The sequence below is a fragment of the Panthera uncia genome (assembly GCF_023721935.1).
Source record: "Panthera uncia isolate 11264 chromosome D3 unlocalized genomic scaffold, Puncia_PCG_1.0 HiC_scaffold_8, whole genome shotgun sequence".
Classification (NCBI taxonomy): Eukaryota; Metazoa; Chordata; class Mammalia; order Carnivora; family Felidae; genus Panthera; species Panthera uncia.
Window position 1 is genome coordinate 54,636,410 of NW_026057586.1, and position 24,712 is coordinate 54,661,121.

A 24,712-nucleotide genomic window follows, 5' to 3' on the forward strand; every position below is an offset into this window, starting at 1 on the left:
GTCAGCACAGAGCCTGCTTGGGAGTTTCTCTCTTCCTCTCTCTCTGTCCCTCCTGCATTCTCTCTCAAAATAAATACATAAACTTAAAAAGGTAGTTTTAAAAAAGTTAAAATGTTTAATGATATGGGGAAAACACTTAGGATATCCTGCTGGTGAGGGGAGGGAAGGAGCTACATAACAGAGAATGCCCCAACTTTGTAAAAAATATTTTAAAATACATGTACTTTTACATAATACCCCAGAAGTTAATAACAGTGTTTGCCTTTGAGCAACAGGATTAAAGGTGACTTTTCCCCCTTTTTTGTAAATGTCTATTGCTTTGGCAATAAAAATACAATTATTTTTTTTTTTTACCAAAGGCAAAAATCTAAATTAGAAAAAAAGTGGAAGATACCAACATGCCATAAATCAGATCAATAAAAGGGTGATTGGTTTTTACTAAAACTGGAGAGGAAATTATGCATCAAATCGGGTAGGAAGAAAGTGTTGGTAAGTATACCATTTATAAACTATGTCACATTATTTCCTGCTGCTATTTTCATTATCTCACTACAACTGGGTCTATTTAAACACTGCCCCTCCTGGCTCTGTACAGCAGATGCGGGGGGCCGAGTTGGCAACTCAAATGTCTCAGGGGTCAGGAGCACATTGAAAATGCGTGAATACAGCCACTGTAGGAAGCGGAGAGGGCTCTGGGGTCTGAGGAGGGCATACTTCATCAGAAGACACACAAAATCAAATGCCTTCGCATCTTCTGTCTGCCATCCAAATGCATGGAAGGCACTTGTCTCATGCATCGGACTGAGACCTCCCGAAAGCAAATACTAGTTTTAATTCATTATAGCCCTGGTGCTTAGCACCCTTCCTGAAAGGTCAGAACGTGATAGCTGAGTGAATGTCTCGCCAAATGTCCCTACCGCCGTGTACTTGTTTAGCTATCCTGGGTGGTCAGAGTCAATGTCTTGCCAGGACACTTTTATCAGAGGACAGCATAGCCAGAACCTGGCCAAGTTCCTGGATTCTGGAGGCAACCCACTCAGATCTTCAACGAGTCCTTTAACCTCCCTGAGGCTTCGCTCTCAAATCCGCACCGTGAGGACAATGGTAATGTTTCATACGGCTGTGCTGAGGATGACTTGAAATTATACTTTGGAAATACGTGGAACAGCAGAAGCTTCAGGAATGTTATCTACCACTACGTGGCTGTGCTTCCTGGAGTCGGCGGTTTGCCCTCCGTCCTGCTTCAAACTAAGTACGACTCAGACGGTGCCTGGTTGAAACCTGGGACTGGATCCCCACCCTCACCTTCCCCACTCTTCCTCCACCAACTCCTTCCTCGGGTTTCACCAGGCTCCTGCACCTCCATGCCCCAACATTTCACAGGGAGTGCAACCCTCCGGGATGCCACATTCTTCACTTTTCAGAAAGAAAGCTTTTCTCCACGGCCCACCGTCATCGATAATTAGCGTAGGAAGAGTGACACTACTCAGAGGAACGCTCTGGACCTGTAAGCATATTGTACCTACTCAAAGCTGCTTGGCTTTGAATTGTATTCCTCCCTAGGCTTCCTGTCTTCTCACTAATAAACATCATTTGAGACTAGGCCCTGCAAATTCTTATTTTTTATTGCCAGGATGTGGGGTCCCTCGGCTTTGATGTACCTTTAGAGAAGTTCTACCTTAAGAATTTCACAACCACCCTTGGGGCGCCCGGGTGGCTCAGTCAGTTAAGCATCTGACCTCAGCTCAGGCCATGATCTCACGGCTCGTGAGTTCGAGCCCCACATCGGGCTCTGTGCTGACAACTCGGGAGTCTGAAGTCTGATTCAGATTCTGTGTCCCCCTCTCTCTCTGACCCTCCCCTGCTTGCACTCTGTCTCTCTTTCAAAAATAAACAAACATTTAAAAAAAATTTTTTTTAAAGAATTTCACTACTACCCAGATATGAATCCCCTACTATTTATACATGGGTGATTTTCTGTTTTTTAACTCAGATAATATCAGCATTGTATTAATTTTCCTTTTTATTGGGGAATCGGGACACTAATGTGGGCAATGACTCAGGAATTAATCCCACTGTATGAGTCAATTTTTCAGAGTAAAGTCTATAAATACTACAGAGTTAAATGTAAATTACGGGCATATCCTAAACAAAAATATTGAAATACTTGTTTTCTATCTAAAGCTCCAAAGCCATTGTACAAGTATTATGTATTAGGTTAAATAATACACCATTAACATTGTTGTATACACCTAGTAGTAAACAGAAATAAAACTTATCTTCCATTTCTTTCTTTAAGAAGGAGAAGAATTAGGGGGCGCCTGGGTGGCTCAGCCGGTTAAGCGTCCAATTTTCGCTCAGGTCATGATCTCATGATTTGTGGGTTCAAGCTCCGCATCGGGCTCTGTGCTGATGGCTCAGAGCCTGGAGCCTGTTTCAGATTCTGTGTCTCCCTCTCTCCCTGCCCCTCCCCGGCTTGTGCTCTCTATTTCTCTCCCAAAAATAAATAAATGTTAAAAAAAAAAATGTTTTTTAAAGGAAGGAGAAGAATTACAAAAGGCAAAACAAAACAACAAAAAAAGGTCAAAACAAGGTTAAAAGGGAAAAGAAGTCAAATTGTATAAGGTAATTGTATCAGAGCACCTTGTTGCTGCCAAAGATTTTAAATAAAAACCAGATGAATCGGATCATGAGACTGGAAGAGGTGTTTACAAAATCATTATCAATCATCTTCGGGAAAGCAAAACAAATGAAAAAGATATCAGAGGGTTGAAAATTGGCAAATATTTCAAGTTTCAGAAAGTATCGATTACAGATTAATAAACTTGATATTAATAACCAGCAACATTTCACAATAGGTTATTAAAGAGATGGTTTATGAACATGAAAAAAATCACTAATTAGTAACCATGTTATCTAAAAATCAATCATAACATCTACATTTTCTTTTCTTTTTGGTAAGGACATTAGCTAGCTACAGTAGATTGGGAATCAAGATGCATGAGTTTATATGGCCCTGGACAAAATCACTTGACCTGGGACTAAATATCCCCAAATGTGTTCCCTGTAAGTCCCGAATAGCTCTTTGTCTAGAAAGGTTCTGTGGTGAAATACACTGCAGAAGGATTCATTTAAACAAAGATCAGTAAGATCTTTGTTACAGATTGTTACAGAATTCTGTCTTGAATAAGTTCACAGTGAGTGCATAGTCAATTTCCAAGAGTGAGCTATTGTGTGCAGGGTTTCCCAACTTGATTGCATAGAGAACAAATTTTTTCCAGAGCATCTTATAAGACAAGGCTTCTGCAGAACTCTGAGAAATGCTATGCTCAAAATCCCCTCCAGTTCTAACTTATTATGGTTAATTATAAACTATTAATGTCAATATAGTCACTGTTGCTATAATTAAACCCCATGGTTTAGAAATGTGTCAAATTTTCACACACACACACACACACACACACACACACACACACAATAAAAACTGAAATATATATTTGTGAATTCTGGAAATTATACATTAAGTGATTCAAAATCCAGTCTCAAACTAAATTTTAAGGCAACTTTAGATGCAGTTAAACTTATTTTCCTATTAGTTTTTGTTCTGGGAGCTATTAAAGTTTATCTCCTGATAGGCTATCATTCATTTCATTTAAATTGCATGTTAATTCACTTACACAAAGAAGCAGGAGGACAGGGGAGGAGGGATGGAGAGATCAGCAGCTTTATAATTCAGTTAGGTAATCCTGCATCCGTAATTAGATGAGAAAAACCTTTTAACTCTATCCCATATTTGAAAGAAACCCTGAGATATGTTCCAGATACAGCACAAAAGGAATAAGCTTTGATAAACAGTATCATTCTGTAACAAAAACCTTCTCCAATCACATTTAAACTACAAATACGCACTTTAAGTCTTATTTAAAAAATACTTTGTAGGATTGATGAAGACTTTCTAAGGTCAGTTAATGTCTATGATCTATATATGCATGTATATGCATGTCGATTCTAGAGGCACCGGTCTCTATTTTAAAAAACAAAAGCATGCCTCTTTTTTTGATTCCACATCCTACAGCCAGTGCCCTTGACTGGCTAATGTTTCCAGGGAAATCTCAGACTCCCCAAGCCCTCAGGTTCCTCAGTTTAGTAAACTCTAAGAGAAGGCAACCTCTCCCTTTCCTGCCTACAATCCAACTCCCAATTCTCTATTTACCTAGCATTCCAGAAATACATTTACTTCTTGGCCACACATTTCATAATCACCGCGGTCTTAATCTAATCCTCACGCTAATTAGATTGTCACCCTCTACATTTACCAGTGAGGACACCCAGGCTAGGCTGGGAGAGGTCATACGTACAATAGAAGGAACAAGGACCTTGCTTTCTGGCCACTCCCACCCTGCCTCATGGCTCCACAGTAGCCTGTGGTCACAACTTGCAAACAGCAGGATGCTTTTCTATAGATTCTGACCTATTTATAGAAGGCAGCTATGAGTTACTTCATTTCTCTCAATCTCAAATTCCCCAACTGTAAAATCGGCATATTGTTGTACACACTTTGTAGAGAGACGAGGATTGTATTAGTCAGTGCATGTAAGAAACTAACCATGGATTTGGGTACATAATAAATGCAAATTAATTACTTAAAGGGCCTATTGATTACTTAATTCATTTATCCATCCAAAAAATGTAGAGTGCGCCAGGCAAGGGAGTCACGGGCATTGCCCTCGTGTATTTTATAGCTATTTTACTATAATTATTTTCATTTGTAAGAGCACTTAACAGAGAAAGAAACCAGAAAGCTGAAGACTAAGTAATGCTAATACCCCATGAAGCAAGAATAGTACTGTGTGGTAGGGGATATGTAGGTAGGCCAAAGTATTTTTAAATAATAGCAACAAATTAGAAAGATTAAGTTTATAACACTTTTCAAAACGTAGTCCTACCTCTCTTTTCCAAAACTTCTATTTACCTCTTCACACTGATTTCCTGGAAGCAGAATTTCAATCAGCACATAGATTTAAAGAATACATGGGGCTTCCGAGTGGCTCAGTTAAGCGTCCCACTCAAATTGGCTCGTGGCTCAAGCCCATTGGATCAAGCCCCACATCAAGCTCTGTGCTGACAGCACAGAGCCGGCTTGCTATTCTCTCTCTATCTCTCTCTCTCTGCCCCTCTCACTGCATGATCGCGCACTCTCTCTCTCAAAATAAATAAACTTCTGTGTTAATGTTTATATATTTTTGAGAGAGTGAGAGAGGGACTGGGGGAGGGACAGAGGATCCCAAGCAGGCCCCATGCTGACAGTAGAGAGCCCGATATGGGTCTCAAACTCACGAACCGTGAGATCACGACCTGAGCCAAAATCAGACGCTTAACCAACTGAGCCACCCAGGTGCCCCAACTTTTTTTTTTTTAAGAATGTTACTTAAACCACTATCTCCAATTCTCATTTAGAGAAAAAAAAACTCAAGGGACACCCACACGCTTGGGAAAATACTTCAAGGAAATCACAGTCTTTAGGTCTCGGGTGTGCAGGTACAGCTTTTCTGAAGGATTCAACAAACTTGTTTCCATTCAGCCTCAGTTGGCCTCTGGAGGGTCTTGTTGTAAATCCCAACAGAGACTCCCCCTCCTGAGCCCTTGTCACCTTTTGCTCAGCAGTCATGTTCTTCTCTTTCGTTTGGGAATGCTCTCAGGACACTTGAGGGGGTGACTTTTAACAGGAGCGGAAGAGATGTGGATAGGTATGCACTATAAAAAGAGCTGACGGGGCGCCTGGGTGGCTCAGTCGGTTGGGCGGCCAACTTCAGCTCAGGTCACGAACTCGAGGTCCGTGAGTTCGAGCCCTGCGTCAGGCTCTGTGCTGACAGCTCAGAGCCTGGAGCCTGTTTCAGATTCTGTGTCTCCCTCTCTCTCTGCCCCTCCCCTGTTCATGCTCTGTCTCTCTCTGTCTCAAAAAGAAATAAACGCTAAAAAAAAATTAAAAAAAAAAAAAGAGCTGACATTACAGACGTGATACAAGGAGGTAGACTTTTTTTAACATCTGAGGCTCTTTTGAAAACCCTCCACGTGGCTGCCGAAGAATCGGGAGCCAGGTCACTCTTGACCACAATAATAAACAAAAGTGATTATTTCTTGACAACAGACATAAATATTGGCATTTTTCCTGAGAGTTCTCTGATTCACAGATGCAAGGAATGGCTTCTACTGAGTACCCCTTTGGCGTAAGTCATCCGTGGCACAAGGTATGTAAATCTTAATCCTCATTACACCTCTTGGCAGCTGCCAAAGATCGTTACAATTAAAAGGAATAAAATTCCCTCATCTGTTTCATCACACACGCAAAATAAAGAGAGTCCAGACTGAGGGGGATCCCTCTTCATCTGTGCCGCATCCCTAGAATGCAGCACAGCTCAGAATATACACTGGAAAGTCAAAGTACAACTCATCTCCGTATCTACTGAGTACAAACCATATTCAAGGCACTATATCATGCGAGTATAAGAAGGATTATGATATGACCCCTGCCCTAGAGACACTTCTAATCTACCAGCAGAGACGGACACTTCAGCAGACAACTGTAAGAATACGTAGCAGATACTAAGAGAGTGGCACCCCGGGGACCGTTGGACATGCAGGAGACTGTGTGTGGACCAGTCTCGTTGGCTGAATGGACGTGTAGAGGTGTGAGAAATACTTTGGGGACGATAAGATCCTTGAGTGGATTCTTAAAAGTAAATAAAAGATTCTGGGGCAAAAAAAAAATAAAAAAAATAAAAAAAATAAAAAAATAATAAAAATAAAAAAAAAAAAAAGATTCTGGGGCACCTGGATGGCTCGGTTGATTAAGTGTCCCAACTCGATCTTGGCTCAGGTCATAATCTCAGGGTTCGTGAGACTGAGCCCCATGTTGAGCTCCATGCTGACAGTACGGAGCCTGCGTGGGATTCTCTCTCTCTACCTCTCTCTCTCCCTCTCTCAAAATAAATAAATACACCTTACGTTTAAAAAGAAGTAAGATATTCTAAGAGAAAACGGTGGGGAAAGTGTTCTAAGAAGGGTCTCCGTGATCACAGGTACTAAGGTGTGAAATCAAAGAGAAAAGGAAAGTCATTTAGAACAACTACAGCATAAAGGTTTAGGCAGAAAGTGGCAGGAGAGGAAGCCAAACAGGTAGAAGAAGGCTACGATGTACAAAGTATTTTTGATATCCAAAAAATTAAAGAGAATTTAGAAATTCTATTTAAAACAATGACTTTCCCTTCCTTTTTTCCACTTCTCTAGTCTATACATATTTCTACTGAAATACCCTTTCCTTCACAGAACTGCTCCTGCTCCCCTCACCATTTTGTATCTATCTTAATAGACCTATTTTTATTTTACATTCTATCCATTTGCACAAACAACATTTTACCTCCCCTCCCTTTCTTACACTTTCATTTTTTTTAATGTTTATTAATTTTTGAGAGAGAGAGACAGGGCGTGAGCAGGGGAGGGGCAGAGAGAGAGGGAGACAGAACCCGAAGCAGGCTCCAGCTCTGAGCGGTCAGCACAGAGCCCGACGCGGGGCTCGAACTCACACTGTGAGATCGTGACCTGAGCCGAAGTCGGACGCTTAAAGGACTGAGCCACCCAGGCGCCCCTTTCTTACGCCTTCTTAAGAGCATCCTGCAAATTAGAGTTTTCACACAGTGCCTAGTATCCGGTTTCCGACCGAATGAATTTGTGTGGTACTTTGAACTTACTTAATGAAGTCTAGTCATTCAGGCATGTTCTTGAACTAATCCTCCGAAGTAATGTTAATAGCACACTTTTCCCTCTAGAGGGAGCCGAGGAACTTCCTTCGGCTCCACTCGTGTGTGTCAAGGACAAAAGGGAATGCTCATACACCTAAATCATTAACCATGGGATATAGCTGGAGGAAAAAAACTATATTTTCTTGGAACCCTTTTCTGCCCAGGACCAACCTTCTAATGGCTCTCACTCACACACACGGTAGGAAAAGATTACTCCTATCCTTGGAAGAGAAAATGAAGAACATAAGAACACATACACAAGGGGGGTGTACAGCAAGATGCTCAGGCCTTTTACTAGTCCAGGTAAAAAGACTTATTCTGCTTGTTCCACGCAGTTAAGATACCACATAGTGCTCTTGGCACAGATGTCTATGTAGTATTGAGGAACTCTCCATTCATTCAGATCTTGGGATCCCCAGGACTGAATTTTTTTTTTTTTCACATTTATTTATTTTTGAGAGAGAGAGACAGTGTGAGCAGGGGAGGGGCAGAGAAAGAGGGAGACACAGGATCCGAAGCAGGCTCCAGGCTCTGAGCTGTCAGCACGGAGCCCGACGTGGGACTCGAACCCACGAACCGTGAGATCATGACCTGAGCCGAAGTCGGACGCTTAACCGGCTGAGCCACCCAGACGCCCAGGACTGAATTTAATGATACCAACATTCAGACACTGATCACGTACTGACCTGATAATAAGTGGAATTGGTATAATGATCCTCTTTCTCTGAAATAATAAAAACAAACACTGGGAAGATAAACTCATTTGCTTAGGGGCACGAACCTAATTAGCTTTGAACAAACATCAGCACCAGGGTGATTTATGATGGTTGAATAATTATTTCAGACTGAATTCTAATTTCCAATAAACTTTTAACTTAATCAAAACAAGCATAAGTTATTTAAGACAGATTAGGATATTAAGCTGCTCCAAAAGGAAAATATTTTTACAACATGCTGAAGAGTATTTTTGTCGCTTGTAGGGTTTTTGTTTCGTGTCGTTTTCCTAAAACAGTAGTAAGGCTCTGAGTTCATCATTCAGTTTTAATGAAAAACTTTTCTTTGGAAGTTTGGTCCAGAAAATTTTGCTTAAGTTAATTGTAAACGTGCAGGTTTGGAGTTCGGACACAAGCCTGCCCTAACGCATACAAACACACTCACACACATGCTTGCACGTGGACACACACACACACACACACACGCGCGCGCACGCATATTTGCTACCCTGAGCACAAAGCACACTCTTTGCCTGATTTATCTTAGCCTTCTTTTTTCCCTTTTTCCCTTCTCTCTCTCTCACCTGTTCTCCTTTCATAGTTGGATTCGAAATTAAGGGAGGGCGATGAAGCAGAAGCTTGGTGGAGGGAAGGCAGAGATTATTGTAGAGGGTACGAGGGGTTTACAGAACGTTGGACAAAAAGAGACAAGAGATGAAAAGAGTTATCGAATAGCACTGGATTTCTTTATTGCCCACTCCAAGCATAATTTTAAGTGACTTCGAGGCTATCAAAATTCGCTCAGCGTGAACCATTGCACATGAGCAAGGACATCAACAGAGTAAGCAGGTACTCAAGACTGCTTCCAGGGTTACGATTCTAAAACAAACGAGGGCCAAAATCGGGTGTTCATTCTTCTCTTTGATCCCAGTACTACAAATGGGATGTGTAACTGGTATGATAGTACTGGGCCCAACATGTCTGGATTCATAATTCACAGAATCAGAGGATTTCTGCTTCCGGAAAGGAAGCTGACACTAGCAGCATCTAGGAAAGAAAGGATGAGTCACAAAAAGCATACCTTAATGAAGGCAGCGTGGCAAGGATGCCGTGGGAACTACACGAACTAGAATTTCAGATTAGGGGAAATCTTTCCAGGGTGAGTTATCACCAACTGTCTTCTTACTGGGGGCAGGTAGTTGGCTGGTTTTAGGTGAGGACTGGAGGAAAATAAAATCCGCAAGGATTTTGGCAGCCAGATGGACTGAATGGAAATGTGAAGTATCCAAAATGAGGCCAGTTTCCCACCCTTCAAAGGGCTCTTGCTGAATTCTGGAATTGCAAGTAGGAGGTTGGGGAACCAAAGGCTTTGGAAGGCAGAGTGAAATTTGCCATAGTCTCTTAGAACCCATATATTACTAGTAGGAGGATAGCTGAGTACTATTGCACTGGAAGCCTCTTTGACAGAATCCAGTAAATAAACACATATTATCACCCAGTAATCCAGTTTCTGGGTATTTACCCAAGGGAGACGGTATTGTATACCCCTTCCCCAAAGATTAGCACAAGGATGTTTACGGTGATTGGGTTGCCTGGGTAGCTCAGTTAAGCGTCTGATTCTTGATTTTTCCTCAGGTCATGATCTCCCAGTTTATGGGATTGAGTCCCACATCGGGCTCTATGCTGACAGTGCAGAGCCTGCTTGGGATCCCCTTTCTCCCTCTCTCTCTCTCTCTCTGCCCCTCCCCTGCTCGTGCTGTCTCTTAATGAACTTAACAAAAATGTTTAGGGGCGCCTGGGTGGCTCAGTCGGTTGAGCGGCCGACTTCGGCTCAGGTCATGATCTCACGGTCTGTGAGTTCAAGCCCCGCATCAGGCTCTGTGCTGGCAGCTCAGAGCCTGGAGACTGTTTCAGATTCTGTGTCTCCCTCTCTCTCTGCCCCTCCCCCATTCATGCTCTGTCTCCCTCTATCTCAAAAATAAATAAACGTTAAAAAAAAATGTTTAAAGAATATTTATAGTGATTTTATTTGTAATAGCCAAAATTGAGGGAAACCCCTAGTAGAACTGATAAATAAGTATTGTTATATTTATACACAATAATACACAGCAAATAAACAAAACAAATCACCACTCTTTACACCAGCACGAGTGAATCTCACTGACAAAATGTTCAGGGAAGAAGACCAAGGAATAATGCATACTGTGTGACTCCATTTATATGTAGTCCAAAAATGAACAAGGGGTGCCTGGGTGGCCAGTCGGTGAAGTCACCAACTTCAGCTCAGGTCATGATTTCACGGTCCATGAGTTCGAGCCCCGCATCAGGCTCTGGGCTGATGGCTCAGAGATCAGAGCCTGGAGCCTGCTTCGGATTCTGTGTCTCCCTCTCTCTCTGCCCCTCCCCCGTTCATGCTCTGTCTCTCTCTGTCTCAAAAATAAATAAACGTTAAAAAAAAAAAAAATTAAAAAAAAAAAAAAAAGAACTAGAAAGAAGTTTAAGGATCACCGTGACCAGCTCTAGTCTACACATGAGGAAACCGAGGTTCAGAAAATCCAAATGTAACCTTGCAAATGTCCAACAGGTAATATATTCGTTTGTTCAATAGGCAATTAATGGGCACTTGTCGAGGCTGTACTAAGATATGAGTTACACAAGACAGATACATGACTTGCTTTCATAAAGCCAACGATTTAGCCCGAGACAGAAATTAAAAGAGATAACCTAAACACTAAGTATATAATTGCATACTGTGATAGATGTTGTGAAAGAGTGACACAAGGCGTTTTCGCAATCGCCTTTGGGACTAGCACCCAGCTCACCTGGCTAACAGATTAGCTTGACTTCAACAACATTGCCTTGTTCCATAAACTGAGCTCTTTAAAAACGAGGAGCAAATCATAGATCTACATGAATTCATTTCTCCAGATTTAAAAGGCAACCTTTAGTTACAAAGCATCAGCCAAACAGTAAATACATTTTAAGGAATGATTCCCTCCCGAGGCTTGCCAAAGAAAAGACCCAGTTTCATCAGACAAGGCACTGACAAAATCATCGGACCTAAAATTTGTTTCCCGTTGGTTAAATTCCAGTTCCTTAGCTTCATAAGGTTTGTGGCCTGGCAAGGGTCTCTCGACCACTTTCCCCTAACAGAGCAGGCTTTGATGCCTGTTTATTTGGTATCTATCTGGATCCAACCGTTATACGCGTTAGCCAACTCAGAAAACAGAACTGAGATAAACCAATCTGAAGACAACCAGGATATCCATAATAAAATTAAAATACACAACACATCTGATATCTTAACCAACTTACGATCTATTACTTTGGGGATTTGTTCTGAAAGACGCCAGCTACTGCTCACTATCTGCTCGGAGCAGATTGTCTCTGCAGAAAGGCTGGTCCAATTTTCCTGCAACAGAACAGAAGCCGTTAAGTAACCTCAGTTTTCTTTGATACGAAACAGCCGTAATACCACTGTCTTAAGTCTGGTTCCCTGAGAAGTAGACCCTGAAACAACAATTTGAGTGAAAGGAGTTCATTTTGGATCTTACCCTAGGAAGCCCCCGTGGGAAGGAAGATGGTAGAGAAAGAGAGAGAAGGCAAGGGCTGTGCACACCTGGGACTCATCAGGCTGGCAACCACGAGGAGACTGCGCGAGTTGGACCACCTGAGGGGCGGTGGGCTGGGCTACATATGCACCAGCTCCCAGCTATCATCATAAGAGGGCTGCTGGGGGGGGGGGGGGCAGTGGATCCCCCATACCTCCAGCTGCCCCTGCGTGGACTGAGCACACAGCTATAGCCAGCCAGAAAAAGCCCACACGCAAAGAGTGACAGCGATTTGCACTAAGAAGTCATCTGTGCACAGGGAAATGGCAAATGCTGAGAGCGTACGGATGGCCACCACCAGCGTCAGCTGGACACGTATCTCAATTAGTGGAGCATTCAAGAACCTGGATTCTTAGACACAAGTGTAAGACATGTAGGAAAAGCACTGGTTAATCGGTTAAGTAGAAATCAGGTAGGCATCTGTTTACAACAGCAACTTGCTTTAAAAAGAGAAAACCAGGGGCACCTGAGGGTGGCTCAGTAGGCTAAGCATCTGACTTCGGCTCAGGGCGTGATCTCACAGTTTGTGAGTTCGAGCCCTGCATTGGGTTCTCTACTGTCAGCGGGGAGCCCGCTTCAGATCTGTCTCCCTTTCTCCACCCCTCCGCAGCTCGCGCTTTCTCTCTGCCTCAAAAATAAATAAAAACATCAAAAAAAATGATTAGGGGCACCTAGGTGGCTCAGTCGGTTAAGTGTCCGACTTCGGCTCAGGTCATGATCTCACGGTTGGTAGATTCGAGTCCCATGTTGGGCTCTGTGCTGATAGCTCAGAGCCTGGAGCCTGGTTCCGATTCTGTGTCTCCCTCTCTCTCTGTTCCTCCCCTGCTCTCACTCTCTCAAAAATAAAGATTAAAAATTTTTTTTTAATTTTTTTAAAATAAAAATTGAAAAATGCCATAGGAATAAAGCTATTCTTTTCTTCATTTTATTACTTAGACTGTGGGACATCTATGTGGCCTACGTCTAATGATTAAAGGAATTACTTTTCTCAATAGTAAGATCACCCTGAGTCTTCACAAGCTGCTAGAATCTTCCTGTTTAGCTTCAGTGGAAGAATGACCCAATAGCGGTCATGTATGGCATTAAGGAATTTCAATAGATGATAAATAGATAATGATAGATATGAGATAAGCAATGTATATACAAAATATATATATATATATATATATCACTTATTTTTTTTACTTAATGAAAGAAAAAGAACCTAAATGAAACTAAAGGTATTGTTAGCTTCAAATACATCTTTATCATAATATATTATTTTCTAATACATTCCTCTAAGGTTAAGAAAAGGAATTATGAAATCAGTTAAGAATTTTGTAGCACTGGGTTTTTAACTAGATCATTCAACTTAAGATCAGATCAATTCTCTTTTCTCTGACAGATGAAGTCATTAGTATGATGTCATTTCCCTTGTCCCACCTCACGATTTTTGTTATATTTTCATACTGTCAAGATCTAACAATTTACGGTCTTTTCTATGGCCGGATTTTCACAACTGTGCGATATTTACTTGATATTTAAGTGAAGGCACCGCTCCTCACCCTTTCCTGTAGTAAAGTGACATTGCTAAACTCTATTTTATCTTTTCGTTTGACAAAGTTCATGGCCAGTTTTTTCAAGAAGGGCCCTTGAGCACCAGGAAACTTTAAGACAGACGGCTGGAGAGGGGCCTGGGTGGCTCAGTCAGTTGAACATCTGACTCTTGATCCCAGGGTCATGGGACTGTGCCCTGTGTCAGACTCTGCACTGAGTGTGGAGCCTGCTTGGGATTCTCTTTTTCTCTCCCTCTGCCCCTCTCCCCAACTCACGTGTGTGCTTTCACTCTCTCTCTCAAATTAAAAACAAACAAAACAGATTTGTTTGTTTGTTTATCTGTTCTTGCCTTTATTCTTGAGTGACATCTTGGCTAGGAATAATACCCTTACTTCATACTTTCCTTTTCAGATCTACCTTGTAGCCTTTTCTTCCTTAAGTTATTGAATATTGCTCTGAATATTTCCTGTAGAAATGTCAAGGATTTTTCTCTTACTCTGCAAGTACTCATATTGAACATTTCGCATCCATTTTCCTAGAATATGACGAGGGGATTATTTTGATTATGCGTGTTTCTTTTTCTTTCTTTCTTCATTTCTTTAAGGCAAGGTTGTCCCTTCTTTGTGAGAGAAACACCTTCTCCTATTTTTCCCGTTTCCTCCTAAGAGCCATTTCCTCTACACCTTGGTCAACAAACTACAAAGTCACCCATGGCATTCGTCTCTCTCCTCAAGTGGGGCAGGATTCCGTGGACCCACCACGGTGGCTCTGAGGAGTAAAGTGAAGTCACCACGCTCTAGGGTGGTCTATTTTGTTCCCTCTGCAGTTTCCTTTTTCTTTCCCTAGCCACCACTTTTTGATGCTAATGGCATTGAACTTTTTCTATTGATGACGATTTTTGGGGCCCTTTACTATTTTTGTTACATTTCTGGCTACAAAGGTATTCTAAAAGGGAGTTTTAGTCTTTGATCTTAACATAGATGTCTCCCGAATTTATATTTCTTAAGCTCCCTAGCTAATTCATATGCTCCCCGTGGTCAGGATCAGTGGTTCATGTACTCCTGTGCCCAACAGTACCTACTATTCCTCGCTTAGGATATACTTAACCTCTCTGAGACTCAGTGTGACTTTATCTACAAAAGGAGACTGAGATCTTCCCAGATGCAACGTATTGCAAGGTTGTGGCAATGAGAAAAATGAATGAATGTGCACTAATAGATTTCAGCACACTTTCTCACATTCAAGAGAAAAGATATTATTGTGGTTTCCACATTCTCCTTACATGAACTGAAGAATTTGCTCAAGTGTTTAGTCTTTGACCTTTTGGGGTACAATAGTAGTTATAATAGTTACCAGGTTTCTCAGAGACTTTATTCTCTATTGTATTTTATTGGAATGGCTGTTACAGTGGATAAATTCAAATTTTCCTTTTTTTAACATTTTTTTCACAGAGATCTTAACACCTTGAAAACAGATATTCATTCCTGATTGGCATAAATAACAATGTTTATTTTTAAATGGTCCATTCATTTTTTTGTAACCTGAAATAAGATAATATACCATAAGGGAATACAAAGCAGCTCAAAAAGAGAGAGAAGAAAAGTAGAGATAAAGCCCAGGAAGCAGTATGTTTTTTTGAATCTATTTATACTGTTCACACTGCATAGATTAATACAGAAAAGCCACATAAAAGGACTTTTCTCTTTGGTCCACTCCAGAGACAGGCAAAGTAAAAGATGAACGGCTGATCACACAGAGCTGGGAGGCCCATGTAAGCTTTACCATGTCATAAACCAAGAAGATAAAATTCCCAAAACCAAAAGCAGTGTGCTGGTTTATGACAATAAGTGGAAGCCCACCTTAATCCTATGCCACATGAGGATCCATAGGCTCCTTTCAAAGCCAATAACTTTATACTGACAGAGATCGGCAAGAGTTTGACAGATGGGTTTATTTTTACGGCTGAGCTTTCTTAGGATTCTGCCAATACGGCACCGATCTACGGAGGGCAGGGATTGCTTAACTTTGTTTTCTTCTTCCAAGAATTCATCGATATCTCTGTTCCTCTTTGTAGATGTTCCATCTCAGAAAGATAATGAAAGACATTCAACTCTCCGGATCCACTCACCTTCACTTCCTGAGATCAAAGGGTCACTTCTTACCACTGGTCCTTTTCTGCCCAAGCCTCAGGAACCACCACCCCACAGACTTACAGTAAAGGCCCATGGAAGGAGCACTCTCGGGGTCATGACATCTAGGGGTTTGGTAAACTTGGGGTGCCTCATGGTCCCATATGAATGTGAGGTCCACAGATGAAATGAGCCCAACAGTAGGGTGTAGGAAACCTGGCTTACAATGACAACATATTTCAAAGCTGGGTATGTTTTATTTACAAATAATATTTAGATACAGAGGTTAATCAGATGTTCTCAAAGATCCCCACTGGGTTAGCACAGACACACCAGAGAGGAAAGATGATACATTTCTGTGTTTCTGCCACACGATAATGACAGCGAGGTCCAGGGGTGGTTATGCCCAGACATCTCAGTAGACATGGTGCCAGATCACTTGCAAACTACAAGCATTGGGTTTATTTTTTTATTATAGATCCTTCCGAATAATTTCCCTTAATCCCTTCATTCCCATTAAGTACACTGTACAATTATATATCAATTATATGACTTCAGATCAACTTAAACTCCTTCTTCAATTGTCATGAGTTCATGACGCAAAAAATATTTATGAATAAATCACATTTAAATTTTAACCCCCTCTGCTCCCTCTCGTCGCCATTCTCCCTGTGAATTTATTCCACCTGTGCATCATACGAGATAGCCCTACAGTTGATAAGAGAGTGTTTTCATTCATTTACTATCATCAATAGTATCCATTCTGGAAAGTGTAGCATACTGGAATTCTCTAAGTAGATCTTAATATCAGCCATACCATATATGCTAATACTGGCTTTTTAAAAAACTATTAAACGTAGACATCGATATTCTAAAGCCAAAGGATTTCTTACTAAAGGTCAAATTCTCTCTCTGTCCTCAGTAGCACCAACTCAGTGACTGTGGTGAAACCCAGACTATGGGGTTCTAATGACTTCAGAGAGATGTGCATTATCCACATGGGAGTGGAGCAGAAGTCATACTATGGCAATGAAGATGACTTTTTTCATACACACGTAGATCTCTATACTGCATTGCCCAAAACAGTTACTTTATTGTTCCCACTGTATTGTCACGCTTCGGAGAGCTGAAAAATGCTTTTCCCATTTGCAGGGTTATTTATTCCTGATGTGCATGATTTTTATAACTCAACAATGTAATTTTAATTTGTGGAGGGGAAAAGAAAGGCTCCCACTAGTAAGGTACTATTGCAAATGTGTAGCCCGATGACGACATAGTATTTATAAAGCCCCACAGCTCTGTCCAAGGACACTGCACCCCATAATCAGACCCTAGTGTATCCCCAGCATGGAATCTGTGGGTCTAGTTGCTCTTCACAGGGCTGCTAAAAAACAGAGTCATGGGCAAGGCATGCATACAGATCTATCACTTGTCTTAGTTTGACATGGAGAAAGAAATCTGTATTTCCCAAGGATTTCTGCACAGAGGGTAAACACCCCGTATCAAACACTTGAGAGAACTGAGACCAAGAAACTGAGTTCTTGAAAAGTTAAACTCCTCCTTTTTAAAAAGTAATATAAATATATGCCTTGTAAGACCTGAGGGACTAAGCCGTAAAATTTGCCTTTGCTCAATTGGATCTGAGACCTGAACTCAGTGAAGCCTTTAATTCCATATTTGAAGGTGACAAACTCCATTCCTTCACTTCTCCAGCATGTCTTTTTAAAATATTATAAAGGACACAGTACTGCACTCAGTTTTTCAGCAAAAAGGATTGCTGCTTAGATTCACAGAAAGATGCATCAAGGGCGAAAGTAAACAAACAAGACAGAATCTTTAGAAAAAAAAGAACCTTAAAAATAAATTGTGTTGCAAAACTACTTTTGCAATTACAGTGTTGTATTTGGCCCTGCTATGTTTCAGAGGCACTGCCTTAATATAAACAGAATCTTCTAATGCACTTTTTCAAAACAGTGCTTCTCAGCCAAGGACTAGCACGAATTCATTCTACTGCTAGGTGCTGACGACACTTTGGTTTGCTTTACTGGCAACGTTTTGGCAACGCATCCTATACTAAGAGGAAGGCTGGTAACCAGGCATATGCCAAGAGCCAGATCCACTGTGTTACTTCTTTTCGTGCTTCTTGGTTAATTCCCCCACGCCCAGCTGGAAGTTGCCCTGGTTGTCACCGGTTCTGTCTTCCCTCTGCCGGCTCTCCTGGGACACTTGCTGAACAGCTTGCAGGATGGCATTCTGCACGATCTGTTTGCTGGCTTTCTGCAGCTTCACCTCTTCAGGCTCATTTCCAGGTTTCTCACCTAGCAAAGAGTATGTAAGGGAGGTAAAAAGAACAAAATTAATTTCAGGAGCTGTTATAGGAAGGGGCATGCAGGAAAGGTGAGACCATTGGACTTCAAGCTGTAGTACAAAGCTGTAATCATCAAGACAGTACGGTACTGGCACGAAAACAGACACTCAGATCAGTGGAACAGAATAGAGAACCCAGAAATGGACCCACAAACCTATGGACAACTAATCTCTGACAAAGCAGGAAAGAATATCCAATGGAATAAAGACAGTCTCTTCAGCAAGTGGTGCTGGGAACACTGGACAGCGACATGCACAAGAATGAACCTGGACCACTTTCTTACACTACACACAAAAATAAACTCAAAATGGATGAAAGACCTAAACATAAGGCAGGAAGCCATCAAAATCCTCGAGGAGAAAGCAGGCAAAAAGCTCCTTGACCTTGGCCGCAGCAACTTCTTACTCAACATATCTCTGGAGGCAAGGGAAACAAAAGCAAAAATAAACTATTGGGACCTTATCAAAATAAAAAGCTCTGCACAGTGAAGGAAACAATCAGCAAACTGAAAGGCAGCCAACGGAATAGGAGAAGATATTTGCAAATGACATATCAGATAAAGTGTTAGTATCCAAAATCTATAAAGAACTTATCAAACTCAATACCCAAAAGCCAAATAACCCAGTGAAGAAATGGGCCAAAGAAAGACACAAATAGACACTTCTTCAACGAAGACATTCAGATGGCCAACCGACACATGAAAAAAATGCTCAACATCACCCATCATCATGGAAATACAAATCAAAACCCCAATGAGACCTCACACCTGTCAGAATGGCTAACATTAACAACTCAGACAACAGATGTTGGCGAGGATGTGGAGAAAGAGGATCTCTTTTGCACTGCTGGTGGGAATGCAAGCTGGTGCAGCCACTCTGGAAAACAATATGGAGGTTCCTCAAAAAACTAAAAATAGAACTACCCTAGGGCCCAGCAATTGCACTACTAGGCATTTATCCAAGGGATACAGGTGTGCTGTTTCGAAGGGACACATGCACCCCCATGTTTATAGCAGCACTATCAACAATAGAGCCAAAGTATGGAAAGAGCCCAAATGTCCATCGATGGATGAATGGATAAAGAAGATGTGGTACACACACACACACACACACACACACACACACACACACAGTGGAATATTACTCAGCAATCAAAAAGAATAAATCTTGCCATTTGCAACTACATGGATGGAACTAGAGGGTATTATGAGGACTTTAAGAGACAAAAGACATGAACATAAGGGAAGGGAAGCAAAAATAATATAAAAACAGAGAGGGGGACAAAACAGAAGGACTCTTAAATATGGAGAACAAACAGAGGGTTGCAGGAGGGGTCGAGGGAGGGGGGATGGGCTCAATGGGTAAGGGGCACTAAGGAATCTACTCCTGAAATCACTGTTGCACTATATGCTAGCTAACTTGGATGTAAATTTAAAAAATAAATTAATAAAAATAAATAAATAAAATAAAGTATGGAGAATTAAAAAATAAAACAAATTAAATAAATTTAAAAAAAAAAAGGAAAGAAAGAAAGATGAGACCATAACGAGGTGCGAGAGTGGCCCAGTTAATTGTGAGGAGCCCTGTACAGACATACTGCTACTGTCTCCCTTTCCAACAGGATCTCCATTTGTTCGCCCCACTCATGAGTCCAATGTATGTTCTCACCATCCCAGAATGCTCTGCTGCTGGCAGTTGTCATGAGAATAGAGTTATGGCCGATGAGAACCCGCGGGAAAGTTTATGGAAAGGGACAGACTCATGCCCCTTGTGGCCTTTGACACTTACTCCTTCTTCCTATGCAGGACGCAGACATAATGCCTTTAGGTACCACGGGCAACCTCCAATAAGCAAGGAGATGAAAGCCAACATTCTGGCCACGGCTGAGGGAAGAAAAGGAGTCTAGTTTTGAAAGCATTATTCAGAATCCACACCAGCCCTCGACCTTGTACTTCCGGACTTCTTCGTATGTGAGATGAATAAACGCTTCTTTGTTGAATCTGCTATTAGTCAGGTTTTATGTTACTTGCGACCAAATGTATGCCTAGTAGACTTAATTTCACCGGGGCTGGAGAATAGATTATTACTGAATCTATAATAGGTTCAGCCCTGCTCCTCTAATAGCCTCCCGAGGAATGAGGTCATTTATGTACCAGAATCTGTCCTCCATGTTCTAGAACAGGGGTTGGAAAACTTGTTCAACAGGACCAGATGGGAAATATTTTAGACTTGTAGGCCATACCATGTCTGTGACTACTACTCGGCTCTGCTTTTGGTAGCATTAAATCAGCTCTAGACAATGTATAAATGAACGCACATGGTTTTGTTTCAATAACTCGTTACTTACGAAAAGTAGGCTGCAGGCCAGATTTGGCCCACAGGCCATGGTTTGCCAACCCCTGGTCTAGTTAGTGAGAATTTTCTAATTATAAGGCAGGCAGTCTACCCATCATTGATGCTTCCCCTTCATCCTTAGTTAAAAACAATACAAAACCTTGATTTTATTTGGGCAGCTGTGTAACTGGGCCTGGCGAAGTTCTGACCAATGAGGTGAAAGTTCATTTAGTAAAAATTCTAAAAAAGGTCTTTAAAAGGAAATAGGCAGATAAAGGCCCTTTGCCCTCCCCTCATCCCACTGCCTGTGACTCTGACACACTGGCTATCACCACAGGGGTTTTTGCTAACCATGAGGGAATCTTCAGAATGGAAACCATTTTCAGGGATTTGCAAAGACAAGTTAGAAGGAGCCTGAAAACTCAATGACCAAGAGCCACATATCATCCCTTGGCTGCCCATCTCCAGGCCTCTTTCATGTTAGAAAAAATATATGTATCTTATTTGATTCACTGTTGTCTTGAACTTTCTTTTATTATGCAGCAAATGTATTACTAACTCATGCATGGCAGAATGATCATGAATCGAACATTTGACTAAAGTGCAATCATGAGAATTTTTAATTCCACCTGCTTATATTTAGAGTGATAAATAGAATGGGCATCATTCCTCATTCAAAATCATCATTTCAGATGTTTCCTGTATTCGCATATGCTGCTGCCATGAAAATGGATTGAAAACTGTGGGGGGGGGGGGCATTCACCAGAATTGATTCATTAACAACAGAATTGATACACCCAGGAAAAGGATGTCACATAAGAGAATACGGAGTCATTCCGGAAGACCAAGCAGCTCTTATCCCTTGAGACAGATAGTTGTCATTTATTCAGCAGCATTTGTGTCACTAGCACTATTTCCTGAGGGATTTAGAGTCTAGTAAACAAGGTAAGATGAATCTATTCAAAACAAAGGGACAATCCTCCCCTCCCTCCCCTCAAAACAAACAAATACCCAGAATAAAATGAGAAATCTACACCAGACTAAGCAGAGAAGGCATCAAATGCTACAATGTGTGTGACATGACACTTACTCAGCACCCCCGTCTGGCTCCTGAGTACTTAGTGTCCACCATTGTATATTGGGTAGGGCATAGACTTGGCCTTTGTAACAAAGAAACTCAAAAATGCACGAGAAAACTCACACAAGAAAGATATTTATTGCTCTCTCGTGCATCAGTCCAGAGGTACTCCAACGTGTAGGCGGCTCTGCTCCACCAGGTTATCTAAGGGGTCAACATCCTTCTATCTTCCTGCTCTGCCGTTTCCTACTATATTGACCTCATCTGCATGAGTAGAGCTGGTTAACCAATATCCCATCTGGGACTGGAAGATAGCCAAAGAGAAAATGGAGGTTGATAAAGATGATTTCCTTTAACAAAATTTTTTTAATGTTTATTCATTTTTGAAAGAGAGAGAGAGAGAGAGCATGAGCGGGGAGGGGCAGAAAGAAGGAGACACAGAATCCAAAGCAAGCTCTAGGCTCCGAGCTGTTAGCACAGAGCCCGACACTGGGCTCAAACCCACGAACTGAGAGATCATGACCTGAGCCAAAGTCGGACGCTCAACTGACTGAGACACCCAGGTGCCCCAAGATGATTTCCTTTAAAAGAGTAATCATATAAGTTGCAAACATCACTCTGCTCACATGTCATTGGGGGAAACTGAGTCACACGGCCACACCTAGCCACATGGGAGGCTAGGTAGGAAACATAGGTGCAAACTGGGCAGCCACACGCCATACCGAAACTCAGGGACGTTCTAATGCTAAAACAAAGAGGCAATTACAGGTTTTTGAAGTTACTTCTGTGCAGTGGCCAAGGCTAATTCGAAGAGGAAGAGTACATATTTATGGCAAGTCAAATATGATACTCACGCAGCTCTGTCCACTATCACTACAGAGCACAAATGTGTAGACAAACAGAATAGTTTAAAAGGTTCATGTTGGCTCCTGGAAAGAGTTTCTTAGCCAAACTACATATGTGCTAACTCTAAAACGTCCCTGCTATACAGCTATTCTTCTGTCTTTGGATGGCGGAAGGGCGAATGTAAGGATAGGAGGAAGTTGATTCCTTAATAGGAGAGAGAGAGAGATTCTACCCTAAATTTAGCTGCGACCTAATATCTGAGCTAAATCATCACATCTTCTTCTATCCATTATGAAGATAAATTGATTAAAAAGTCAAAGGCAGCCCATGCCGTGCTGTGTCTAGAGTATCCCTTTGGTGACCTGCAAGGTTGGTGACCCTCGTGGCCCTCATCACCACTTTGCTCTGGGTCATGAATATCTGTAGTGAAGAGTATGGGACAAAGTGGCAACTAGCTGGAAAGGGAAAAATGGGGAACAAAAATGAGGCTAAAAGCCATGCAGAGCACTTAGACAATAACAGCAAAATTAAAAAAAAAAAATTATATAAAGCACCCAAAAGACCCCAAATAGCCAAAACAATCCTGAGAAAGAAAAAGCAAGAGGCATCACACTTCCTGATTTCAAGCTATATTATAAAGCTACAATGATCAAAACAGTATGGTACTGGCACCAAAACAGACATACAGACCAATGGCACAGATTGCGGGCCAAGAAATAAACCCACGTATGTGTGGTCAACTAATATCGGACAGGAGAGCAAAGAATACTCAATACTTTTCAGGAGAAAAGCCAGTATGTTCAGTAAATGGTGCTGGAGAATTGGATACTTACATGTAAAAATGAAACTCTCTTATACTAGTCACAAAAATTAACTCAAAATGGACTAAAGACTTGAAGACCTGAAACCATAAAACTCCTAAAAGAAAATATGAAGAAAACTCCTTGGAATGAATCTCGGCAACAAGTTTGGGGATAAGGCACCTAAAACACAAGCAACAAAATTAAAAACAAATGGGACTACCTCAAACAAAAAAGCTTCCACACAACAAAAAGAATGATCAATAAATGAAAAGGCAGGGGCGCCTGGGTGGCTCAGTCAGTTAAGCATCCAACTTTTAATTTGGGCTCAGGTCACGATCTCATGGTTCATGAGTTCGAGCTCTGCATCGGGCTCTGTGCTGACAGTGTGGAGCCTTCATGGGATTCTCTCTCCCTCTCTCTTTGCCCTCCCCTACTCTCTCCCTCTCGTTCATAAAATAAGTAAACATTTAATATAATTTTTAAAGTGAAAAACATTTTTTAAAAAAGATATTCTACAAAAAGGGAAGAAAATATTTGCAAATAACGTATCTGAAAAAGTTACTATCCAAAATACATTTTAAAAAAACTTATACAACTCTGTAACAACAAAAAATAATCTAATTAAAATGGGCAAAGGACCTAAATAGACATTTTTCCAAAGAAGATATACAAATGGTCAACAGCTACATGAAAAGGTGCTCGTTAGTAATCATTAGGGAAGTAGGAATTAAAAATACAATGAGATATCACCTCATATCTGTTAGAATAATGAGCATCAAAAAGCTAAGAGACAAATGCTGGTGAGGATGTGGAGAAAAGGGAGCCCCTGTGCACAGTTGGTGGGAATGTAAATTGGTGCACCCACTGTAGAAAACAGTATGAAGGTTGCTCCAAATATTGAAAATAGGGGGCGCTGGGTGGCTCAGTCAGTTAAGCGTCTGATTTTTTATTTCGGCTGAGGTCATGATCTCCCAGTTCGAAAGTTTGAGTCCCACATAAGGCTCTGTTCTCACAGTGCAGAGCCTGCTTGGGATTTTCTATCCCTCTTTCTCTGCCTCTCCCCCACTCATGCTTGCTTTCTCTCTCTCTCTCTCTCTCTCTCTCTCAAAATAAATAAATAAACTTAAAAAAACTAAAAATAGAATTACCCTATGATCCAACAACTCCACTTCTGGGTATTTCACCAAAAGACACAAAATCACTATCTTGAAAGATATCTGGACCCCCATGTTCATTGCAGCAGAATTTATATTAGCCAAGACGTGGAAACAACTTAAGTGTCCATCAAAGATGAACTGGATAAAGAAAATGTGGGGTATATATACACAGTATACGAAAGAGAAATACCCTGCCATTTGTGACAACATAGATAGACATGAGGGCATTGTACTAAGTGAACTAAGTTAGACAGAGAAAGACAAATACTGTATGATCTCACTTAGATGTGGGAAAGAAAGAAAGAAAGAAAGAAAGAAAGAAAGAAAGAAAGAAAGAAA

The 24,712-nt window shown here is 41.3% G+C and overlaps 1 protein-coding gene across 1 annotated transcript; it reads right to left on the reverse strand.

Annotated features, from left to right (window-relative positions):
• Positions 1-16,005: 16,005 nt before the first annotated feature.
• On the reverse strand, positions 16,006-22,287 carry AKAIN1 (A-kinase anchor inhibitor 1). Its single transcript, XM_049619566.1, has 2 exons — positions 22,194-22,287; positions 16,006-18,106 (listed from the first exon to the last, which is right to left on the reverse strand). The coding sequence occupies exons 1-2, from the start codon at positions 22,285-22,287 to the stop codon at positions 17,913-17,915; spliced, it is 288 nt and encodes a 95-aa protein (XP_049475523.1). The 3' UTR covers positions 16,006-17,912.
• Between the last annotated feature and the right edge of the window lie 2,425 nt (positions 22,288-24,712).